The following is a 20060-nucleotide window of genomic DNA, read 5'->3' on the forward strand; positions in this document are numbered from 1 at the left end:
CAGCAGCTGCTGATTATTTTTTCCTGGACCAAAGTATTTTTTCTCATCCCATCATGATCCTATTAGGAGACTCAGCTCTGACTCTCATCCTCCCTGCCCCACATGAGATGACAGATGAATTAAGACTCAGGAGACGCCTATGACTGATCCATCATCTCTTTGGTAAGTTTCAGTCCTCTTCCTGGTCCCAGAGAGGAACAGCTAGGTCTTCACTCACATCCAGAAATAGATAGAAATGGTGCTCAAGGAACCATCTATGTCCTCAAAAGTATTTCAGAAATTTTGGGAAATAAATCTCCCACTCCTTAGGAGAACTGGTTAGGTTAACTTGAGCACACAATTCCTAGTCAATAAATCAAAGAACACTGGTCTTGAACTAAATAATAGCACTGTCAAGAAGCAGAAAAAGGGGGGAAGACACCTCTTACCTGGAGACAACAGGAGCACTGTTTGTAAATGGGTACCAGACAAGGGAAAGAAAGAAAAGGAAAGAGCATTAAGGTCCCACGTTGAAAGTGTCCCCAGGCTTTCTGGTGGCAGTAGCATGAGGAGAGCAGTGAGCTTAGTAGGTAAGAGCTCTGCAGCCACATGCAAAAAGCAGCATTGGGAGCATGCACAGCAGCAGCAGCCACCGAAGCTAGGGGTGTGAGCCACTGCAGAGACTGCTGGGCACCTGGGTCCTGCGGCTGCAAGTTTTTCCCACACCTTCCCTTCAACTCTGAGGGCTAGGGATAGAGGAATGAGGATGAGGAAACCAAGAGGATGGAGCAGAGACAGAGTTGGTCATTTCTGGTCTTCTAAGGGATCAGGTTATATAATATCCACTCTGTAATGGAGTGAGAATCCAGTTATCTTGAAACTGTATAGGCTGCAATCCTGCCAGAGCTTTGAATACCCCTAAAAGAATGACTTTTTGAAAAGGTAAATCCTGCTGAATATTTTCCTTGAATACTTTATCATTTTTGAGAGAGAGCCCGGAGGTTGGAGGCCATGGATTCTCCCATTTTGTATTACCTATGCCTATAGGTGCAAAGTCACTGCAACGTCAATTAGTCAATGTTCAATAAAGGTTTGTTCTTTGCTACTGATTTTGGCAATTGTATTTTTCATAGATCCTGTGTTGTTGTGTCTCTAGATGGTGGTTTTTTTGCTCCAGAAAGGGCATGCTAAGTCAGAGTCCAAATATTCTGGACCAGAGAGCCTGTCATACTGAAAACTATTGGTAGATGAGAGGTGACAAATACAAGGTGCCTCCATGGTCTAGGAAGCCAAGTTCAAGATGTACCCAACACAGGTCATCCCTAGTTCCTGAATTTTGACTTGTGCAAAATTCTGTTAGATTTCACGATCCAAAAAGAAAAAGTTCTTGTGACCCATCATGTTTTCACCTTGATGGTTTCTTACTATAGTGCCTCACTCCCTGGCTCTTGTCAAATAAACGTCTGGGAACATTCTGCTACATACTCCTGGTGCCACTGGTGACAGATGGGGAATGCTGAGAAAGGTGTGGGCCCAGGGGTAGGGGGAAGCTGCCTACAAACTGTTTCTTCAAAAACCTCTAGGAATGCAACTCAGGCCTGTAGCCTATCATCCCATATTCTCTGAAAGCACACAAGGATCTAGAATCTTTATGGTACATAAGTGGGAAGAACAGCAGTTGACCTTTTTTCTGGTTTCTCCCATGTGGAATTCCAAGGGATAATGGATCTCCTTTCTATACTGAGATAGATAGATAGATAGATAGATAGATAGATAGATAGATAGATAGATAGATAGATATAAATAGGTGGATGGATAGATGGGTAGATAGATAGCAAGAGAGCTTATTCATTCTGCTCCTTCTATGGGTCTGCATGGAAGAGCCCCTCCTCACCTTCAAGTTCCTGTGAGGACCAGAGGCCCAAAGACATCAGTGTACCCAGGAAGGCCAGATAAGGGCCACCTCCTCCAAAGTGGTCCCTGCTGGCCTGGTCTTCTCTCAGACATCCCTCCTAACACCAGAATCAGCTCTAGCATATCTTTCGTGAGAGGGTTTTCAGTCAGTGGAATCATACCATTTTCTGGTCATGTCTACATGAACCTGAGACTTGCCACCTAGAAGTTATAGATAGATCAGCGAGATCCAGGTAGGCAAACGCTGAGTGACATGGTACCTCCAGGGTGTTATTCCTGCTGCTGATGATGAGAGAAGCTGGAGCTGAACTTTCCCCTGAATTGATCCCTAGAGTCAGGTAGAAGACATTCGCCCTCCTCAGACACCCAGGAAACAGTATAGCTCTGAGTATTTGGAAGCATCTGGGCAGCTTGTCAGGATGGGCCTGTGGATGTGGCAAGAGGGGGCACAAATGGGCCCCATTCCTGGGGGAGAGAGCTTTTACCACCTGAGGCTTCCAGTGTCCAGGCCAAGGCCCAACAGCCTTGACCATGCTGCTCAGAGTTGCTCTCAGTTGTCCACTGCTAGACTGCAGTGCTTCCTCTACTCCAAGGCAACTGTGTTTCCTATTCATCCTTCCTTATTCCCTCCCCCAGCTTGTCCAGGGCATTTAATCTCACCTCTGAGGTCTGTTTTGTTTGGCAAGAATAGAATCTCCTATTTCAAATACAGTCCTTTATTATTATTATTATTATTATTGGTAATGCAATGGTCATTTGGACCCCACACATACTATCTTATGCTGTTCTTAATGCCTAAGACTCTCCCATGCAGCAGCGATAATGAAAAGCAATTACCACTGTGCTATTTCTCACTCTCAGAACAGCAGGGCATTCTGGAAATCAGATGAGATTTCATTTGGTTCTGAGTCCAGACAATCAAGTTTTATGACCTTTCACCTTATGATCTAATGCCTTAAAAATCTGAAAATGAGCCTTATAGACAATAGAACACATGGCCAAGAAACCAATACGTTTCTTATTGACACCTTCCGTCTTGGCGTCTTGATGACTGGGAAGATCTGCAGGCATATCACATGGACATCCTGATGAAATCTTCATCTTCTCACCTACTCCCTCCCCCAGGAGTGGGCTCCACCAGGGCTCTGCTGACATCTCCTTGGGCAGAGAGTCCAGTACAGTAAAAAGGGTCCTCAAATGAGGAGTAGCCATAGACATTAGTGTTTGGCCAAAGTCTCTTGAAGACCACAAGATTCACCTTAGGTCGTTCCCTGTTCTGCTTATGAATGGGTTTTATTGAGGAAGCAGAAGAGAAGAGCCTTTTCCCGGTATAATAAACTCATGGTTGGAATTCCAACCCATTCTTCTTGTCTGGAGAAGACTGCCTTCTTTCCAGCTACCCTGTGTGATCCTTTGTACTGCTTTCATTTGCACCTAAGTGGCTGGGACCATGGAATTTGACGTTAGTTAAAATGGCCTTAGGTGTCTGCTGCATCCAACTAATCGAGAAGATGTGGAGTAAATGCACAGAGGGGTGGAAATGAGGTAGGGCAGGTGTTGAGACAATTTCTGAGAATATTCTGGGTGGCAGGAACACAATCTTGGAAGCAGAGGAACTGGAGATTTTCTCTTGTTTTCCAGCACTCTTTGGCAATCAGGCTCATGGCAATGTCTTATTAGGTGGCCAAGGAGAGGATGAATAATGGAAGGCGGAGAGGGCTTCTGCCTTTAGAAATGTGACCAAGTGTAACCAAACCAGTGTGGGCACAGAACTGGTCAGGTCTGCAGAGAGAGTCCCCAGAAGACAAGGAGAATGGACTCATTATACGTGTCTGAGAAGAAGATCTGTGCACGAGCCTTTGGGAGTGTAGTGGCCAAGTCTCCTAGATCTGTCCTTGAGTGAGAGTCTTTATGCTGCTCTTTGCTATGTGAATATGAATAAGTTGCAGAGTCATCACCTTTTTTTGAGCAACAAGTGGGTCTCATTGTTCCATCCTCCACGAAGCTCGCAGCAGGACTTCTCTCCTGAAGAGGAGTATGACTGTTCTCCTCTGGGTACTTCCATTTCCACATGTATTCCTCAAAACTTTCAAAGGAGTAGCTTCCAATCATTTTCTTCAAGGGACGAAATCTTTCCTTAAATCTACCTTGGTGGCAACATCATCAGTCCCTTAGGAATGGAACCCTGACAGGCATACCAAGATACAGGTCCTAAGGAAAGGAGGAGAGGAGGCCATGTCTCTGATGTAGGATGAGGGTTACCTGGACACCTGGGTGATATACTCATTTGAAGATGCTCAGCAAAGGCAGCCTTCTGTGAACTGTCCGAAACCTGTTTCTCAGGGATCGACACCAACCACCCCATTTAGACTCACTTCTCCCATTGGGAAACCCATAAGACAGTGCTCTGGACCCGCCCAATGTCTGTCCTTTCCCTCTGGCTAGGAGATTTCCACACCAGGAGTTACCTCCTTTCCGCAGATTCAATTTTCTGCTTTAGGGATTGCATTATCCTCAAGCAGCCTGAATAAAGTACCCTACCTTGGGCTGGAACAGAGGTCGAATGGGATGGGGTGGGATGCCAAGGGGAAAAAGAAGAGCTCAGGAGTCGATATTGCATGACAACCTCAGAAATCAGCTCTCTCTCAGAGAGCTCTCAGAAGCTACAACAATTGGTATACATTTCCCAGCTTTGGTCTACCCAACTGTGAAAGAGCCAGATAAAACACTTACCTCCACGAAGGGCAAAGGGGCCCATGGGCCACTCTGCAGGTGAATAGCTTGCCAAGCACTCAACAGAGGTTGGGGAAGGCAGCATAAAACTGTCAAAGCATCATTGCAACATGGGCCCCAGCCCCCATCCCACACCCTCCCCCATTCAATCCAGGCTACAGAATGAGGAGTGGAAGGGGAAGAAGGCAGGGAAAGGGCGCAGGCATGCATCACATTGCATTCCTTTCTTTTTCTTCTCCTCCCCATCCACCAAGGGGTTTGGGCATTTTCAGGTTACTGGTGTGTCGGGGGAGGGTGGGGGGAGTGCAGGGGACATTGGTCATAGGATAACCAGAGCACAAGGCAGAAGTAACTCAACGGGGTCATGAGAAGTTGAGGCTGCAGTGCCCAGAAGGTGAAAAAGAAGGATTTGGAAATAAGCTAAGGCTAAGAAGGCAGAGATGATACCGAAACGGGGTGAGAGCGGGAATACAGGAGGGAAAAGAATAAAAAAAAAAAGTCGGTTGGTCAAAAGGAGGGAGGAGGAAAAGGAAAGAAAAGGGGGGAGAAAAAATATAGTAGCTTTTTGTTGTTGCTTTTCAACTTGTTTAAATTTTTTCTTTCTTTTTGTTGTTTTATTTGTTTTTTTAAAAGAATCTCACACCTGATATTCCACGTTCCATCCATTTCGGTTCACCAAGGACAATGAAGAAATTTTCTTGCCTTTCGTATTCCTCCTCATCTACTATTTTAACCCTTATGGTTTTCCTGTAGGGACAACAAGAGAGAGAGTGTGTCGACTGGGTCGGTAGGTTGATTGGTCACTTGGAGCACAGCCTTTAAAATCATTCCCCATCACGCTTGGCACATGCAGCCCAGTCCCGCCATGGTGGCTTTTGACGGGACTATGGTGGATTGTATCGTTCTTATATTAAAAAATGGTCTTAGCTTGTCTTATCTCCTTGGTCCTAGTTGTCCTTATGGGTGAGAGGGAAAGGGAGCCAGGAGGCAAGGAAAAACGGGCAGAGGAAGGGATCCAGGAGGGCAAGAGGGAAATGGGAAGGAAGAAAGGGGCCGATGGTAGGGAGGAGTCATTTTAGGTCCTGCTGATGGTTAGTAGGAAGTGACGTGGGCAGCACATTCCACTGGGTGTCACATGGTAACTGGCATTTCTTTGGGCAGCAGGCGAACTACTGGCCCATTGGGGATGACCCAGGGCTCTCCTACAACAGGAAAGAAGTCAACAGGACCTATCTCGGGACTTATTTCCCTCCCTTGTGTCTAAACCCACTTCTTATGTGAGCCTCATAAAGGAAATCTTAGAAGGCAAGTGTTTATGAGGCAGGGAAACCAGAGAGAGAGAGGAAGGAAGGAAGGCAGAACTCTATCATCTTTCTCACTCTTTTGTCTCATGGGGCTCCAGTGGTGGGAACGAAAAGAAACACGTTATTAACCACAATATGATATAGGACTCCTGTAATATTTACAGCTGATGCACTCTTGAAAAGTGTGATGAAAATGACATAACTTATCAATTCTAAATTATCTTTGCACTTCTGTTGTAGAGAAGTTATGGGTCCTAAAGCTACCTTTCGTAATTAAGTACTAATTAGCTATCGAGGGTCTGGGGGACACAGTGATGGTGGTTTCTGTTTATTTCTGGGTATCTCAACAACGCATAGTGTCTTTTAAAAATGAATCATTCAGGGAAGCAAAGTTTCTTTGAAAATCACTCCCTTCTACAGGGCTGGCATGAGGCTGGCTCAGGCCCACTGTCTTCGGAGAAGTTGCCACGTGGGCCTTTTCCTAGTCCTCCACGGAACCACCTCACCCTCAGTGGTGTCAATGAGTCCCAGTAGTGAGATCTAATCGTTATTATTTTCTGATTTTTTTTTTTTTTTTTTTTTGCCTGGGACCTAAATCTTCTCTAAAGAGCAAAAAGGTGCTAATGAGCAATAGCCTCCAATGTTTCATGAGAGTCTTTGATGTCCCTGTTCCTTTCTCAAGACCGGCTCTGCTTTGCTGTCTATAAAGTGGTAAGCTGGTCTCAGATACCTGTTGGGCACAGTACTTGATGTGCCTTTGTGTGTCTGTGTGTGTATGTGCCTGTGTGTTTTACAAGTGCATTTTTGGTCACCTTTTGGGGACTTTCTGGACACCCTTCTACACCTTGCTCAGTGGACAAGGGACAAGGCTTATTGATCTTATTTTTTTTTTTTTTTTGGATTTTTAGGGCTGAACCTATGGCATATGGAAGTTCCCAGACTAGAGATCAAATTGGAGCTGTGGCTGCTGGCCTACACCACAGCCACAGCAACACCAGACCTGAGCTGCGTCTGTGACCTATACCACAACTCACGGCAATGCCAAATCTTAACCCTCGGAGTGAGGCCAGGGATCGGACCCACGTCCTCATGGATACTAGTCAGGTTTGTTACCACTGAGCCACAACAGAACTCCTCATTGATTGCTGTAAAGCATTTTCTGGGCATGTCTCTAGAGAGGCCCTAGACATGGTACCTAGGGCTGTCTATGAGTTGTAATCCTGGCCTATTTTTCCATTGCAAGGACTCTGCTGTGGGATGGGAACGGGGTGCTTGCTCTGTGACCATGGGCATGGCCTGGAGGGGCCCAATGGATGGCTCAGTCAGGGACGAAATTGTGAATTCTAGCAGTCCCCCCTCCACAGTATGATCCATCCAGAAGAGGATTTTCTGACTTGTGTGTTGGAGGGCTGGGACATACCAGGCCATTTAAATTGAAGACAAAAACTCCGCCCACTCTGAGAAGCCCCCTGACTTCTTGGGGAAGCTTCCCCTCACATTCCCACTCTTCTAGTTGCCTTCACATCTAGATGCTCTTCATCGGGAAAACAGAACCCAGCAGGTAGGTCTTTGACCCAGACCTCGAATTCGAATCTGTACTTGCCGCTCAGTCAAGGTCAAAGAGGAAACTACACCTGGATTTCAAGGCTATGGTAGATAAGATGGGCCCCAAGGGGAATGGGATAAATCACAAACAGAACCCAAACCCCAAATTCTTTGACTCTCAACATCCAGGGATGATCAGCTTGACACTGAGAAGAGCTGCCCAGGAGAATTTATGCTGTGAGCCTGGGCCAGTTCCCCAGGGCTGCTCTTCTGCCTGGTGCTGCACTGTCTTTTTCTTCCCTGTATACTAAGCCACTTGGAGAAGCAGAGAGCCTCACCTATGATACTTCCAGGGCTGTGGGCTGCTGACATCCCCACTCCCCCTCTCATTCTCTCTCTCTCTCTCAGTTTTTTCTCCAAATCCATTTCCCCATCCCACAAAAATCACCATTGGCTCTGGAGCACCCCTCTTACGATACCATGTGACAGGCTGGCAAGTGTTAAGACAGAGCTGGGTACAGAGAGAGGAGAAGGAGAGGGAGAGGGCGAAAGAGAGAAGAAGAAAGGAAACGAGGGACAGTGAACCAGAGAGGCAGAAGAAAGGGGAAGAGAAGAAGACAAACGGGTTGGAGAAAGGAGGAAACAGGGGCGAGAAGACTGTCCATGTTAGTGGGGAGGACAGGGTACTACACCTTTCTGAAAACTCATATCCACCATGCGGGGGCCCATCAGCTCAATGAAGTAATTCTTGTTTTTCTCATACGCCTCATCATCAATTACCTTGATGTGAATTGTTTTGCTGTGGATGGAAAAATAAGTATCATAAGCAAGGAGCAGAGTAGGGGGCCAGCCAGGAGAAGAAACAGGAAGAAGAAAAAAACCAAACAAACAAACAGTGAAAAGATGCAGAAAGGTCAGAGTTTGCCCCAATACCATGGGGGCATGAGGAGAGGGGCCAACCCAGGCCCTCTTCCAGCCCCACTGGGCTCCTTGTGGGCTTTGCGTGGCTTCGTGACATGATCAGAAGACTGAAGGTGCTCAGGCTTTGTAGCCAAAGGTTCTAGGTTCCAACCCTGGACATGCCATGTCACCTTATGAATGATACACAAATGGGATGAACCATGCTTATGCTACCCCAGGGCTGTTGTGAGAGCTGTGAAATAGGAGACATGGAATTAAGTTCCTCCTAAAGCATTTGCTTCCTCATCTTCTCTTGCTTTGGGGACAGGGAGAATTAAAAAAAAAAATCAGCTGATACTGATTTCAAAGGTTTATTGATAGAAAAGGCAGTAAGGGTGGTGGGGGGCAGGGCACAGTTGGCCTGTGGGAGTCTTGGCTGTCTCTCCCTTTCTCTGTGGTCCTGGCTATTACAGGGAAGCCAGGAGGGCAGTTTGGCTCAAGTTGCACCTTCTGGTAATTCACATAGGCATCAAACACTACTGATTTGATCTCAAATGAGCTTCTGCAGTCGGAGGAGCATATGAGCAGGATCATAGGAATTCTAAATTATGACTAGTTTGTCAATTCTACAATAATCTTGTGACAAAGACAATTATGTTGTTTTTTATGTGAAAAGGTATTGTTTTATTTGTTTGTGGCTTTTTTTTTTTTTTTTTTGATACACCCAAGGCATATAGAAGTTCCCTGGCCAGGGATCCAACTCAAACCACAGCAGTGACCCAAGCCACAGCAGTGATAATGCCAGATAATTAACTGCTGGGCCACCAGGGAACTCCTGTTTTGTTAATTTATTTTTATTTTTTGCTTTTTAGGGCTGCACCCAAGGCATATATGGAAGTTCCCAGGCTAGGGGTTGAATCAAAGGTACAGCAGCTGGCCTACACCACAGCCACAGCAACTCAGGATCCGAGCTTCATCTGAGACCTACACCACAGCTCACGGCCACACTGGATCCTTAACCCACTGAGCGAGGTCAGGGATTGAACCTGCCTCCTCATGAATATTAGTCGGGTTTGTTTCCGTGCGCCACAGTGAGAACTCCTGTTTTGTTAATTTAAACATTGAAAAATGTAAACCAATTTCAATGCTGTTTTTGCATTTCTTAAAAAAAATTACTAGGAGCTTTAAAAAGGGAGGTCCCCTGAGGCTCTGCCAGCCTTTGCCTGATGAGGGGAACATTTCAGACCAGACCCCAGATTAGATGCTTAGGCCTCTCTTGTAAGGTGTGAGACCTTGCAGGATGGGGGTGGGCTTGGGGCCGAGTCTCCCTCAGTAAAGGGAAAGGAGCCCCGCTCAGCACCAACCACCCACCCCTCCCCGAGGGCTGCTGTTTGTGGAGACTAAGAGCTCCACCCTTTACTCTTTTTAAATAAATATTGCTACATTCTGACTTGGGACAACCTCTCTGCTCACTAGAGCTTTCCCAAGTCACCGTCAGAGCTTTGGGTGTCTACAGAGCTTCTGCTGTCCACACCGTTGATCCTGTAGAACCAGATGGGCGTCCATCGCTCCTGAAGGGAATGTAATAGCAGTCACTAATCTGGCCGGCCCCCGCCACCCCACTGCTTCAAAACCAGACCCCAAACCCTCATCACTGGCCACACCCGCCTCAGTGGCAGAAAAACCTGGCTGGCCACCAAAGACGGAGTGATGGTTCCACTTCTGAAAGGTCATGATACTATGGTTTCTCCACTTCCAGAGCAGTGGCCTTGGTGTTAGAGACTGCGACCTGGAGTCGAACCTGCTCCCCTGCCCCCCACCCCCAACCAGGTTGGGTGACCTCAGGCTAAAGCTCTCCAAGTCTCATCTGTAAAGTGGATTCCTAATACCCCTTCCTAGCATTCTTAACTGAGATCATGCATGCAAAGCACCTGGCAGGGTGCATGTTCTCCAGGAAATGTTTAGTAAATAGCAACTATTATTACTAAGAGTAATATAACACTAGTTTGGTGATTTAAGAGTAATATGTAAAGGCATAGTATCATCTCCAATCATTGAGTCAGAGAATAAAGGAAACTCAATAAATGGAACTGGTGAAACAAGAGGTGGTACAGGCTAGAAATGGAAATCAGGTCAAGAAAGAACTGAATGAAACAGGATGATAGATCCCATACTGGTTCTCAGAGGGGCTTGGAAAGGCAGTAGCATGGAGAGTGACTCTTAGGTTCTCCCCAAATCTGGTTTTGTGTCCCTGTCAGTGACAAGCTCTGGGCTGGACAGAACACATGTCAGAAACATGCAGCATGGCTTGTGCATGTTTGATTTTTAGGGAACAGATAAACAGAATAAGAGAAACCATTGATGACTCAGTTGAAGACAGGGAAATGAGGGCAGACATTAAGTAGTAGCAAGAGAGATTTAGGTTAGGGAGGTGGAAGCTCTAGTTGGAGGGTGTAATGAGGGGAGCAGGCAGGGTTGAAGACTACTTCCCTGACTTCAGTCATGGGGAAGGCATGGCGTCTGTTTGGGCTTAAGGTGCAATCTGGCCTGGAGGCTAGAGAAATCCCTTCTAGTGCCTGAAAACTGATAAAAGTCCTCAGTTCTGCTCAAGACACAAAGGAGACCACAAGGACACTTAAATTTAGTGAGAGTCAGCAGCCATGTTTCAGTTCTCTTTCCAACCTTGTTCTTCCCCATCAGCCAATGGTACCATCATCTATCCTATCCTGGAATCACCCCCCAACCCCGATTCTTTCCTTTGCCTCATCCCTCCTCTTCCTCCCCCTCCCAGCTCCCACTTCTGACTCTCACACATTTAATTCATCACCATCTTCCCTTGGCTATCAAGACCAAGAGCAAAAACAGTCTTGCTCTTGAAAGATGAGAGAAAATCACGGACATAGAGAACATACTTGTGGTTGCCAAGGGGGGGGCGGGGGAGGGAGGGGGTCTTTGGGGGAGTTTGGGGTTAGTAGATGCAAACTGGAATGGATAAGCAATGAGGTCCTACTCTTTAGCACAGGGAACTATATCCAGTCTCTTGGGATAGAACATGATGGGAGAGAGTATAAGAAAAAGAATGTACATATATCTGTGACTGGGTCACTATGCTGTACAGCAGAAATTGACACAACACTGTAAATCAACTACACTCTAATAAAAAAATAATAAAAAAATAAAAAAACACCATTCCTTCTCCGTTGGATTTTGCGGTAGCCTCCCAAGAGGTTTTTCCCAATGCTGTCTTTGCCTTCTTCCTTCAGTCCTTTCCCTGCATGACAACCAGGGTTATCTACTGAAAAGAAAAACTAGCCTCCTATACGTGGAATGAATACAAAGTCCTTACCCACTGTCTATAGAATCTTGTATCACCCAACTCCATTCGTAATGTTTTCCTCTTGCTCATGAGTCTCAGATAGACTGTCTTTCTGTTTCTCAAGTCCAAGTCCTTTCCCATTTAGGGCACCATCCTTGCTGTTCTGTTCCCTGTGCCTGGGTCTGTGCTTCCCCACATAAGCATTCCTTCCTCGGGGTGGTCTTCCAAGGCCATCTTATCTCCTTTGGGTCTCTTTCCTCCCCACCATCCCTACCTCTCCATCCTGGCTCGCCTTCCGTCATGTCCCATCATGTTACTTACCCTGCTCATTCCCTTCCGTGCACCCATCACAGCCCGAAGTTAGCTGGTTAGGTTCTTAACTTATGTGTTGATGGCCTAAGTGCCCACGTGAGAGTGTAAGCCCCCTGAGGACAGGGGGCATGGCTCTCTTCTTTGTCACTGGAGTCCCAGCGCCAAGGGTAGAGGAATCCCTCAATCATGTCTTCCTGGGTGACTTGCTAATGGCGAATTTCTAATGGCAAATTTCTACCACATTAGAAATTCATGAAAATTCTAATTTCATGAAATTAATCTGAAATTCCTGACATTAATCATGAACCTGCCTCTTCACGAAATGAAACTACTCTGCCTTTTCACAGTAAAAACATAAGTCATTAGAGACAAAAAAGTATGTTGAAGGCTACTTTGACCAAATGTCTAAGGATTCTCAGTGGGACAATGAGGCCAGAAGCCCATATGCCACTGAACTACAACCCAGCTTATTTAACCTCCTCTGACTGTCCAGTCTATGGGCGTTCTCTCCCACAGCAAGCTGGGATCCAACTCCTGGGTTTAGACTAGGGCTTTTGAACCCCACATCTCCCCTATTCCCAATTTCTCCTTCTGCCCAGGGGTGGTTACTAAATGGTCATGAAGTCACATTATCTGGAGAGGCTAATTACCCCTAAAGGGCAGTGATGCTTTCAGAGGCTCTGGGCCTGCACCTGTCTCCTCCAAGCTTTCTGTGGAGGGAGGTGCCAAAGCAGGGAGCATTCCCAGCCAAGACTTGACTGCGATGCTTGGAAAAGATGCTCCTAGCAGCTCTCCCACCGGCAACCCAGAGAGATGAGGAAACATCTTTCTGGGCTGCCTGGCCAGCCTCTCAGAACATCCTTTGTATGACAACACCCAATTCCAAATCAGGACCTTGTGAATTTCACTTTATACAAGGACAGAATCAGACAATATATCCATCTACATTGTATTCAGTGCTATGAGAAGAACGTTCTTACTTCATCCTTACCTCAGCTGTGCAACATAGGCATTATTCCTTCCACTTTAAAGGTGAGAAAACAGATACTCAGAGAGGTTAAATAACCTGCCCAGAGCCACACAGCTAGTAAACAGCAGGATTAGGGTTTTAGCATATGTCCCCTATTACTCTTATAGCTTATTTCATACAAGTGGATGGGTAAAGCCTGAGTACCATTCCCAAGCTGTGGCCACAGTAAAGAACTGCAGAATGCTCACATTTCAATTCAGGCAGCAGAGGCAGGTGACAGGGGGATCTGCCTGCGTACTGCGATGTGAGTAGATGGCTTCCTAACCCTTTGGCCCTCCCTTGCTGGAAATAATCTCTAAATAATCTCTGACTTGGTGACCTCTTCCCTCCTGATTCCCACGAAATGACTCTTCACCACATCAAGAAGGGTTCCTTTTCATTATTTCTAAATTTATCACGGCTGCTCCAGGCCAGCTAACACTCACAAAGCTTCCTTGACCTGGGGCCGCAGCACAGAGTTAGCTGCAGTGCTATTAGCCTTTCTATGGGCGCTTTCAGGAGGCTCTCATCCATGTTGGCTTCTTCTTTTAGTCCTTTTTAACTCCCTAGTTGGCGCCAGCAGCCCCCATCTCTTCCCTGGCCAGGTTTCTGGCTCTGAACCAGAACAAGAAAGCCCCTCCCACCTCCAACCCCATTCTGACAGCCCAACACGGAGCCTCCTACCCACGCTACTAAGATCTGGGGGAAAAGCTCTTTGTCTCATGAGTAGGCTTAGGACGCTTTAAATTGATTTTCTGTTGAAAATAGATGTGTCAGAGGGTCCCCCAAAGCGGTGCTTCTCAAGCTTGGGTGTGCCTATGTTTTTCCTGGGAATCTTGTTAAAATGCCAATTGTAATTAGGCAGGTCTGAGGTGGGGCCTAAGATTTTGCATCTCCTTTTTTTTTCTTTTTCTTTTTGCTTTTTAGGGCTGCATCGGCGCCATATGGACGTTCCCAGGCTAGGGATCTAATCGGAGCTACAGCTGCCGGGCTACACCACAGCCACAGCAATGCCAGATCCGAGCCGCAGCTGCAACCTACACCACAGCACATGGCAACACCAGATCTTTAACCCACTGAGTGAGGCCAAGGATTGAACCCATAACCTCCATGGTTCCTCATGGTTTGGATTCATTTCCGCTGCGCCACAACGGGAATGCCTAAGATTCTGCCTTTCTAGCAAATAACCCAGGTATACCAATGCTGCTGGTCTAGGACCCAAGGCTACTTGAGGAAGTCTCCCTGACTTTACGGAAATCTTAGGGAAAATGAGGCAGCAGCTCAAAAACTAGTGCCAGCAGGGAGAGGGAGGCTGGAAGCAAAGTCTAGCACTTCAGCCAAAGGCTGGAGTTCAGTCCATCTGGGACTACATTTTGAGAGGGAAATTGAAATGTACCTAGAATAGTGTGGCTAGTATGATGAAGGGTCAAGAAGCCATGTTTCAAATTAATTTCCTAATATTTAATAGTGCTTACTTTGTGCTAGGCACTGTTCTTTTCTGGCCCTTTACTTATATTAAGTAATTCAACCTTCACAACAAACTTGTGAGGTAGGCACATGACAGGCAAGGTGCATTTGTCATCATTTAGACTTCACCATAACCTAGGAGGTAGGTATTATTATTTTTTTCTCTTTTAAGGGCTGCACCTGTAGCTTATGGAAGTTCCCAAGCTATGGGTCGAATAGGAGCTGCAGCTGCTGGCCTACACCACAGCTACAGCAATGCCAGGTCCAAGCTGCATCTGAGACCTACACTGCAGCTCATGGCAACACGAATCCTTAACCTACTGAGTGAGACCAGAGATCGAACGTGCAACCTCATGGATGCTAGTCAGGTTCTTAACCCACTGAGCCACAACAGGAACTTCAGGAACTATTTTTATCCCCATTTTATTGAGGAGAAACCAGAGGTGCAGAAAAGTTAAGAGGCTTGCCCAAGGTCATAGACAAATGAGTGGCAGTGCTGGTGAACTTAGACAGTGTGGCTCCGACGCCTGAGCTTCTAACTGGAATCTGATATGTGGATCCCTAAGAAAGCCGTTCCCAGGGGGAGTTGGTGTCCATTCCAAGTGGTTCTTGGAACAAGTGCTGCGTCCACAGCACTTAGGCCACTGGCAGGGGCACAGACTTCCCTTCCACTACATACCATTACATCAATGAGATGAACTGGCTTAAAAGAGAGTGATCACTCCATTTCTGGTGGTATGAAAAAGTAGGGAAATGGCCATGTGTGAGGAAGTCTGTGAAAGGGATTCCTAGGAGGTCAAGTAGCTGACTTGCAAAGAAATGCTGACACCAAGTGGTATGCTGGTAAGCTTTGTGCACTGCAATGCACAACCTGCACAACTGTACATGGCAGCCCAGATTGGCAGACTCTTGTCTGACTCCCTACTCCACACACGTGCCTGAACTGACAAGAATATGGCACAGGCAGAGGCAGAGACATAGATTTCACTGAAGAACTTTCTGTGACCTGGTGGAGTAGCCAGGTGGATGGGAAGATGACCACGCAGGGAGGCGCAGGGTGGGATGGAAGGGTGTTTGGGTGTACATGGAGGAGCATACACACGATCTTTGCTGCTTTGGCATCTATTCTGGACTCTTCTGATGAGCCCTCTGGTGGTTGCCAATTCTCCCTACCTATGACTAGCTGGGCTGATCAGAGAAAACCCACAAGGATGTGGCTTCCTCTAGGCAAAGTGTAGGAACATTCTGTCTCCAGATACAAGACCTAACTGCTGGGAAGTCGATGGGCACACACCGGCATTTGAGGGCATGATGCTCATTCTGTCCACTTGTCTGGGCTCATAACTGGGCACTGTAATTCATGGCCAATTCCTCTGCTCTCCTAAATACCTGCTGTCCCAATGCCAAAGAGCTTCTTACCTGGGACTAACAGGAAAAGGACATCTGAGATGACTGTACGGCTATGAACCTGAGGCTGCAGGGTACGTGCAGAGGTAAAGTGGTGCCAAAAACCCAAAGGGGCCACTCACTCTGTTTCCCAATGGTCAGGGCAAAATGAGAAGAAATTTTAATTTCTTAGAAATGCAGTCTTCTAAAGTAGGCACCCTTTCTTTCAAAGGCTGTCATGCTTCACAGGGCAGCTCTCCAGGATAAAAAAGATTGTATTTATTCATTTATTTATTTTTCTTTTTATGGCTGCGCCTGTGGCATATGAAAATTCCCGGGCTGGGGTCAAATCGCCGCTGCCGGTATGGTCTACACCACAGCCACTGCAACACAGGATCCAAGCCTGTGAACCATGCCATAGCTTGCGGCTATGCCAGTGAGGCCAGGGATCAGAACCGGAATCCTCACAGAGACATCAGGTCCTTAACCCACTGAGCCACAATAGGAACTCCACAGAAAAGATTTTCAATCACAAAGTATTTTCCTCTCTAGTCTTTCATAGAGGAAAAAGACAGAACCTTCACTCCAGGAACTAGAAGCTCTTTGTAACGTCCATCTGTCCACCCATCCACCCACCCACTTACTATTTATCAAAAGTACATTCCTGCTCTCATGGAGCTTATGGTCTAGTGCTGTGAACCTGTACAGAAAACATCCCTTTTGCTCCTGACCTACCTTTGCTTTTGTGGAATTTCCACATCATAGGGGACCACAGTAAGCGCTTGGAAATGTAGTGTCTCAGTGGAGGGCATCCACTTACATTCCTCAGGCAGCTCAAATCCGTCTTGCCTCTTGTATACAGCAAACCTCAAGGAGGCGCCTAAGCTTGCCTATTGCTTATGGCCACCACACAAAGATAAAAAAAAGTCTCTGTGTGCGAGCATGCGCACACACGTGGGAAAACGAGTGCTTCATGTTCCTGATTGTGTGTGTATGCATGTGAGTGGGGCTCTGACAGGGCGGGGCAAGCGTTAGGAACATTCCATCATACGTGAGAGGGAAAACCGGGCCTTCTCGAGAGTTGTCTCTGTAGGGGCCTTGCCTAGTTATCCTCAAAGGCAAAGTACATTTCCAATCCCCATAGCAGGGGACCTGTGGGTCTCAGTCCCACATGTGACTCTGTTATCTGCAGCCCTACTGGGGCTGCAAGTGTGTCCTGCCTCACCCCAAGAAAGCGGGGTGGGGAGAGGAGGTGGACTTGCAGCTCCAATTACCTTCTGCTTCCAAGTCAATGGGAGGAAAAAAAAAAAAAACCCACCCATGATCAAGGAATAAACCATTTCTGTGTCTTGAAATTGACAAATCCCTTTCTTGGAAAGGCAGTGAGAATAATCTATAAAATCGTTTTATTTAACAGTGTGTCTGCTCCAGCTCTGAAGAGGACAAAGGGCTGTTATTCGATTCATAGCTTTGGAGATGCTGGGTCTCTCTGTCCCGCTTTCTCTTTCCGCTGGGGATCTCATTTCTTAAGAACGATTCAATCCAAGCAGAAAGGAGAGAAGTTTGAATTGGATAGATGTGAAAATTCAGGTCCAAGAAAAAGCTTCTAATAATTAGGAGGCGAGAGGAGCTGACTCCTCAGGACCCGAGGCAAACATAGTCTAAGCTCCTGCCTTCCACCTCAAATCCCCGTCCAGTGGAGCGCTTTTGAAGCCCATACTTCTGGTGGATAATTTCTAGAAACCCCAGTGAATAGCAAGTCCAGGAAAGATTACTGTCCCTGGGCTGGGTGGGAAAAAAATCCTTCAATTAGTGACTTAACTGCATGGAAGAATAGCTGATCTACAAGCGTTTTCTTGACTGACTCCGTCCAGTACTAAATTAAGGCAGAACTGTGGCATTCCACCCATTCATACAGATGTCCAAGAGAGTGCTGGCCCTGGGGCTGTGCAACGCAGTGGCCCTGGATGACAGGAAAGCACCCAGTTACATGTCAGCCGCTGTCACCATTTCGTGTGCATGGCGTTGTGTCTCCCAAAAGTGTTGTCACAAATTCTTGCCTGTGAGACTTCTAAATGACCTGCTTTCTGGTTCAGGGTTCGTCTCTTCTTCTACCAGCCCAGTGGCAAATTCTTGTTTTGCATCACCTAGAAACGAAACGGGGGCCCTGGCTGTCAAAGTGCTGGAGCCAAGCTGAGTCCTAGCCCTGCTCAGCTGCAGGAGTGCTGGGTGCTGTACCCTCTGCGCCAACGTGAGGACCTAGCTGACTGCTGCTTGGTGATTGTGGCAGGAACATAGTAAGCAAACTTTTTGTTTTGTTTTGTTTTAGGGCTGGACCTGCGGCACATGGAGGTTACCAGGGTAGGGGTTGAATCGGAACTACAGCTGCCAGCCTATGCCACAGCCACTGCAACACCAGATCCAAGCCGCATCTGCAACCTACACCACAGCTCATGGCAACGCTGGATCCTTAACTGACTGAGTGAGGCCAGGGATCAAACCTGTGTCCTCATGGATACTAGTCAGGTTCTTAACCTCCTGAGCCATAACGGGAACTCCCATAGTATGGAAACTTTGGGGGGAAGAGAATCTAAAAGCAGCAGATGAGATTTTCCCAAGGGTGAGGGGAAGGAAATTCTATTTGCTCTGGCTTAAAAGTCTGAAGTTCTGCTGACAGTCGATGAAAGAAGCTGATACAGAATAGAGAGTAATGGATCCAGGGCCAGGAGCAGGGTGAGACAAGGGAGGCCCAGGCACAAAATTTAAGGGTCCACCCAACAACTCAGTAATATAGATAAATAATATTTTATGCTTATTTGCAAGGTGCTTTGGCTTATAGTAAACTTGTCATATTTTAATGCAACATTAAAAATAAGAATTAATGTAAGAAATCCAGGACGAACACAATACCAAAATTTTGAATCAAGGCAGGACCCACCCTACACTTGGGTGACTCACATCACCCGAAACCTAATCCACTCTGGTGGTCATCAGGGCCTGGTGGTATAATGGAGAGGGTGTTAGACCTACAGCAAAAGGAGCGGGTTTGCTCTGCTCCTGCTTCTTATTTGCTTCTTCTCTTGAGGCATTCATCCTCTCTGAGCCTACAGAGGCGGAAAAGAGGCCTTATTTCTCTTTGGGGATTTCGGTGGGTACTGATACGAGCGAAAAAGCAAAAGCTTCGCTTTGGGAAGCTGAAGGTCGCACTCAATTGAACATGTGTGATGTAAGCAGGGCCCCTACTTCACCCTCTGAACTAAACCCTTAGGCCTTGGGAAGCCAGCCAACTTTCTCAGCCTTTCAGAGTCCACCCCTTCATCGCTGCTCCCCGCCACCTGTCCCTCTGCACCAAAGGAAGCCCCCCCGCCCCCCGCCGCGCCCTCTTGAGACAGGCCGGATCTCCGCTCAAGCTCCCTAATTTTAGACAAAAGGGAGGAGATGGGGAGGATGGAATGTCTTCTCTGAAGACACTGGCTTTGAACTCTACTCTGGGAGGTATCCAGTTCTCTGCCACCCGAGCTCCTGCCCCCTGCCCTTGTCAGGCATGGTCCAGCTCTCCTCTCGACCACATACCTGCTTAAACTACTGTCACCTCTGCCCGGGACCCCTGTCACAGCCACCTTAACCCAGCCTGGCCCCCTGCTTCCATTTCTCTTGCCATTCTCTTCTCAACAGCCAGGGTGGGGTTTTTTGTTGTTGTTGTTGTTGTTGTTGTTGTTTTCGGCTATATCCTTAGCATGCAGAAGTTCCCAGACCAGGGAATGAGCCTGAGCCACAGCAGTGACAATGCCATTTACTTAGCCCACTGAGCCACGAGAGAACTCTAGCCTGGGTGCTTTAAAAAAATTTTAAAGAAAATTATAACATGCTACTCCCCCACATAAACTCTCAGTAGGTTCCCGATGCATTTATTCCCATCAACTAAAATTAAAACTGCATAATCTAGCCCAGAAGTGCTGAAATTTCAGTGTGCTCAGAATCATGGAGAGAGTTTGATGAAACAGAACCCTGAGCCCTGTCCCACTGTTTCTGATTCAAGAGGTCTGGATAGGGCCTGAGAATCTGCATTTCAAACAAGTTGCCAGCATCAGAACCACCCCGAGAACCTGATCAGGCCTGCAGAGCTCAGCCGGGCTTGCCCCCAACTCACCTCCCACCACTCTTCCTCCATCCCCAAGCAACGCTTGCCTTCTCT

General features: G+C 47.0%; 1 protein-coding gene across 31 annotated transcripts in view; it reads right to left on the bottom strand.

The window, feature by feature from the left end:
• Positions 1–20060, bottom strand: part of SLC8A3 (solute carrier family 8 member A3) — a 153747-nt gene that overhangs the window by 11641 nt on the left and 122046 nt on the right. For 8 of the 31 annotated variants that reach the window (XM_084969615.1, XM_021099412.2, XM_084969619.1 and 5 more), the window contains exon 3: positions 5270–5373. The exons of 5 other annotated variants lie outside the window; for them this stretch is intronic. In XM_084969615.1, coding sequence (XP_084825741.1) covers positions 5270–5373 — 104 coding nt within the window. Of the gene's footprint in view, positions 1–428; positions 447–5269; positions 5374–8167; positions 8275–9222; positions 9390–20060 lie in introns of those variants that run through there. 18 more of the 31 variants (XM_013989127.3, XM_084969606.1, XM_013989129.3 and 15 more) reach the window with 6 other exon arrangements.

Source organism: Sus scrofa, chromosome 7 (assembly GCF_054392235.1).
Source record: "Sus scrofa isolate SSC_HxYL_T2T_F1_AM1 chromosome 7, Sscrofa_HxYL_maternal_Yorkshire_Landrace_v2.0, whole genome shotgun sequence".
NCBI classification, from domain to species: domain Eukaryota; kingdom Metazoa; phylum Chordata; class Mammalia; order Artiodactyla; family Suidae; genus Sus; species Sus scrofa.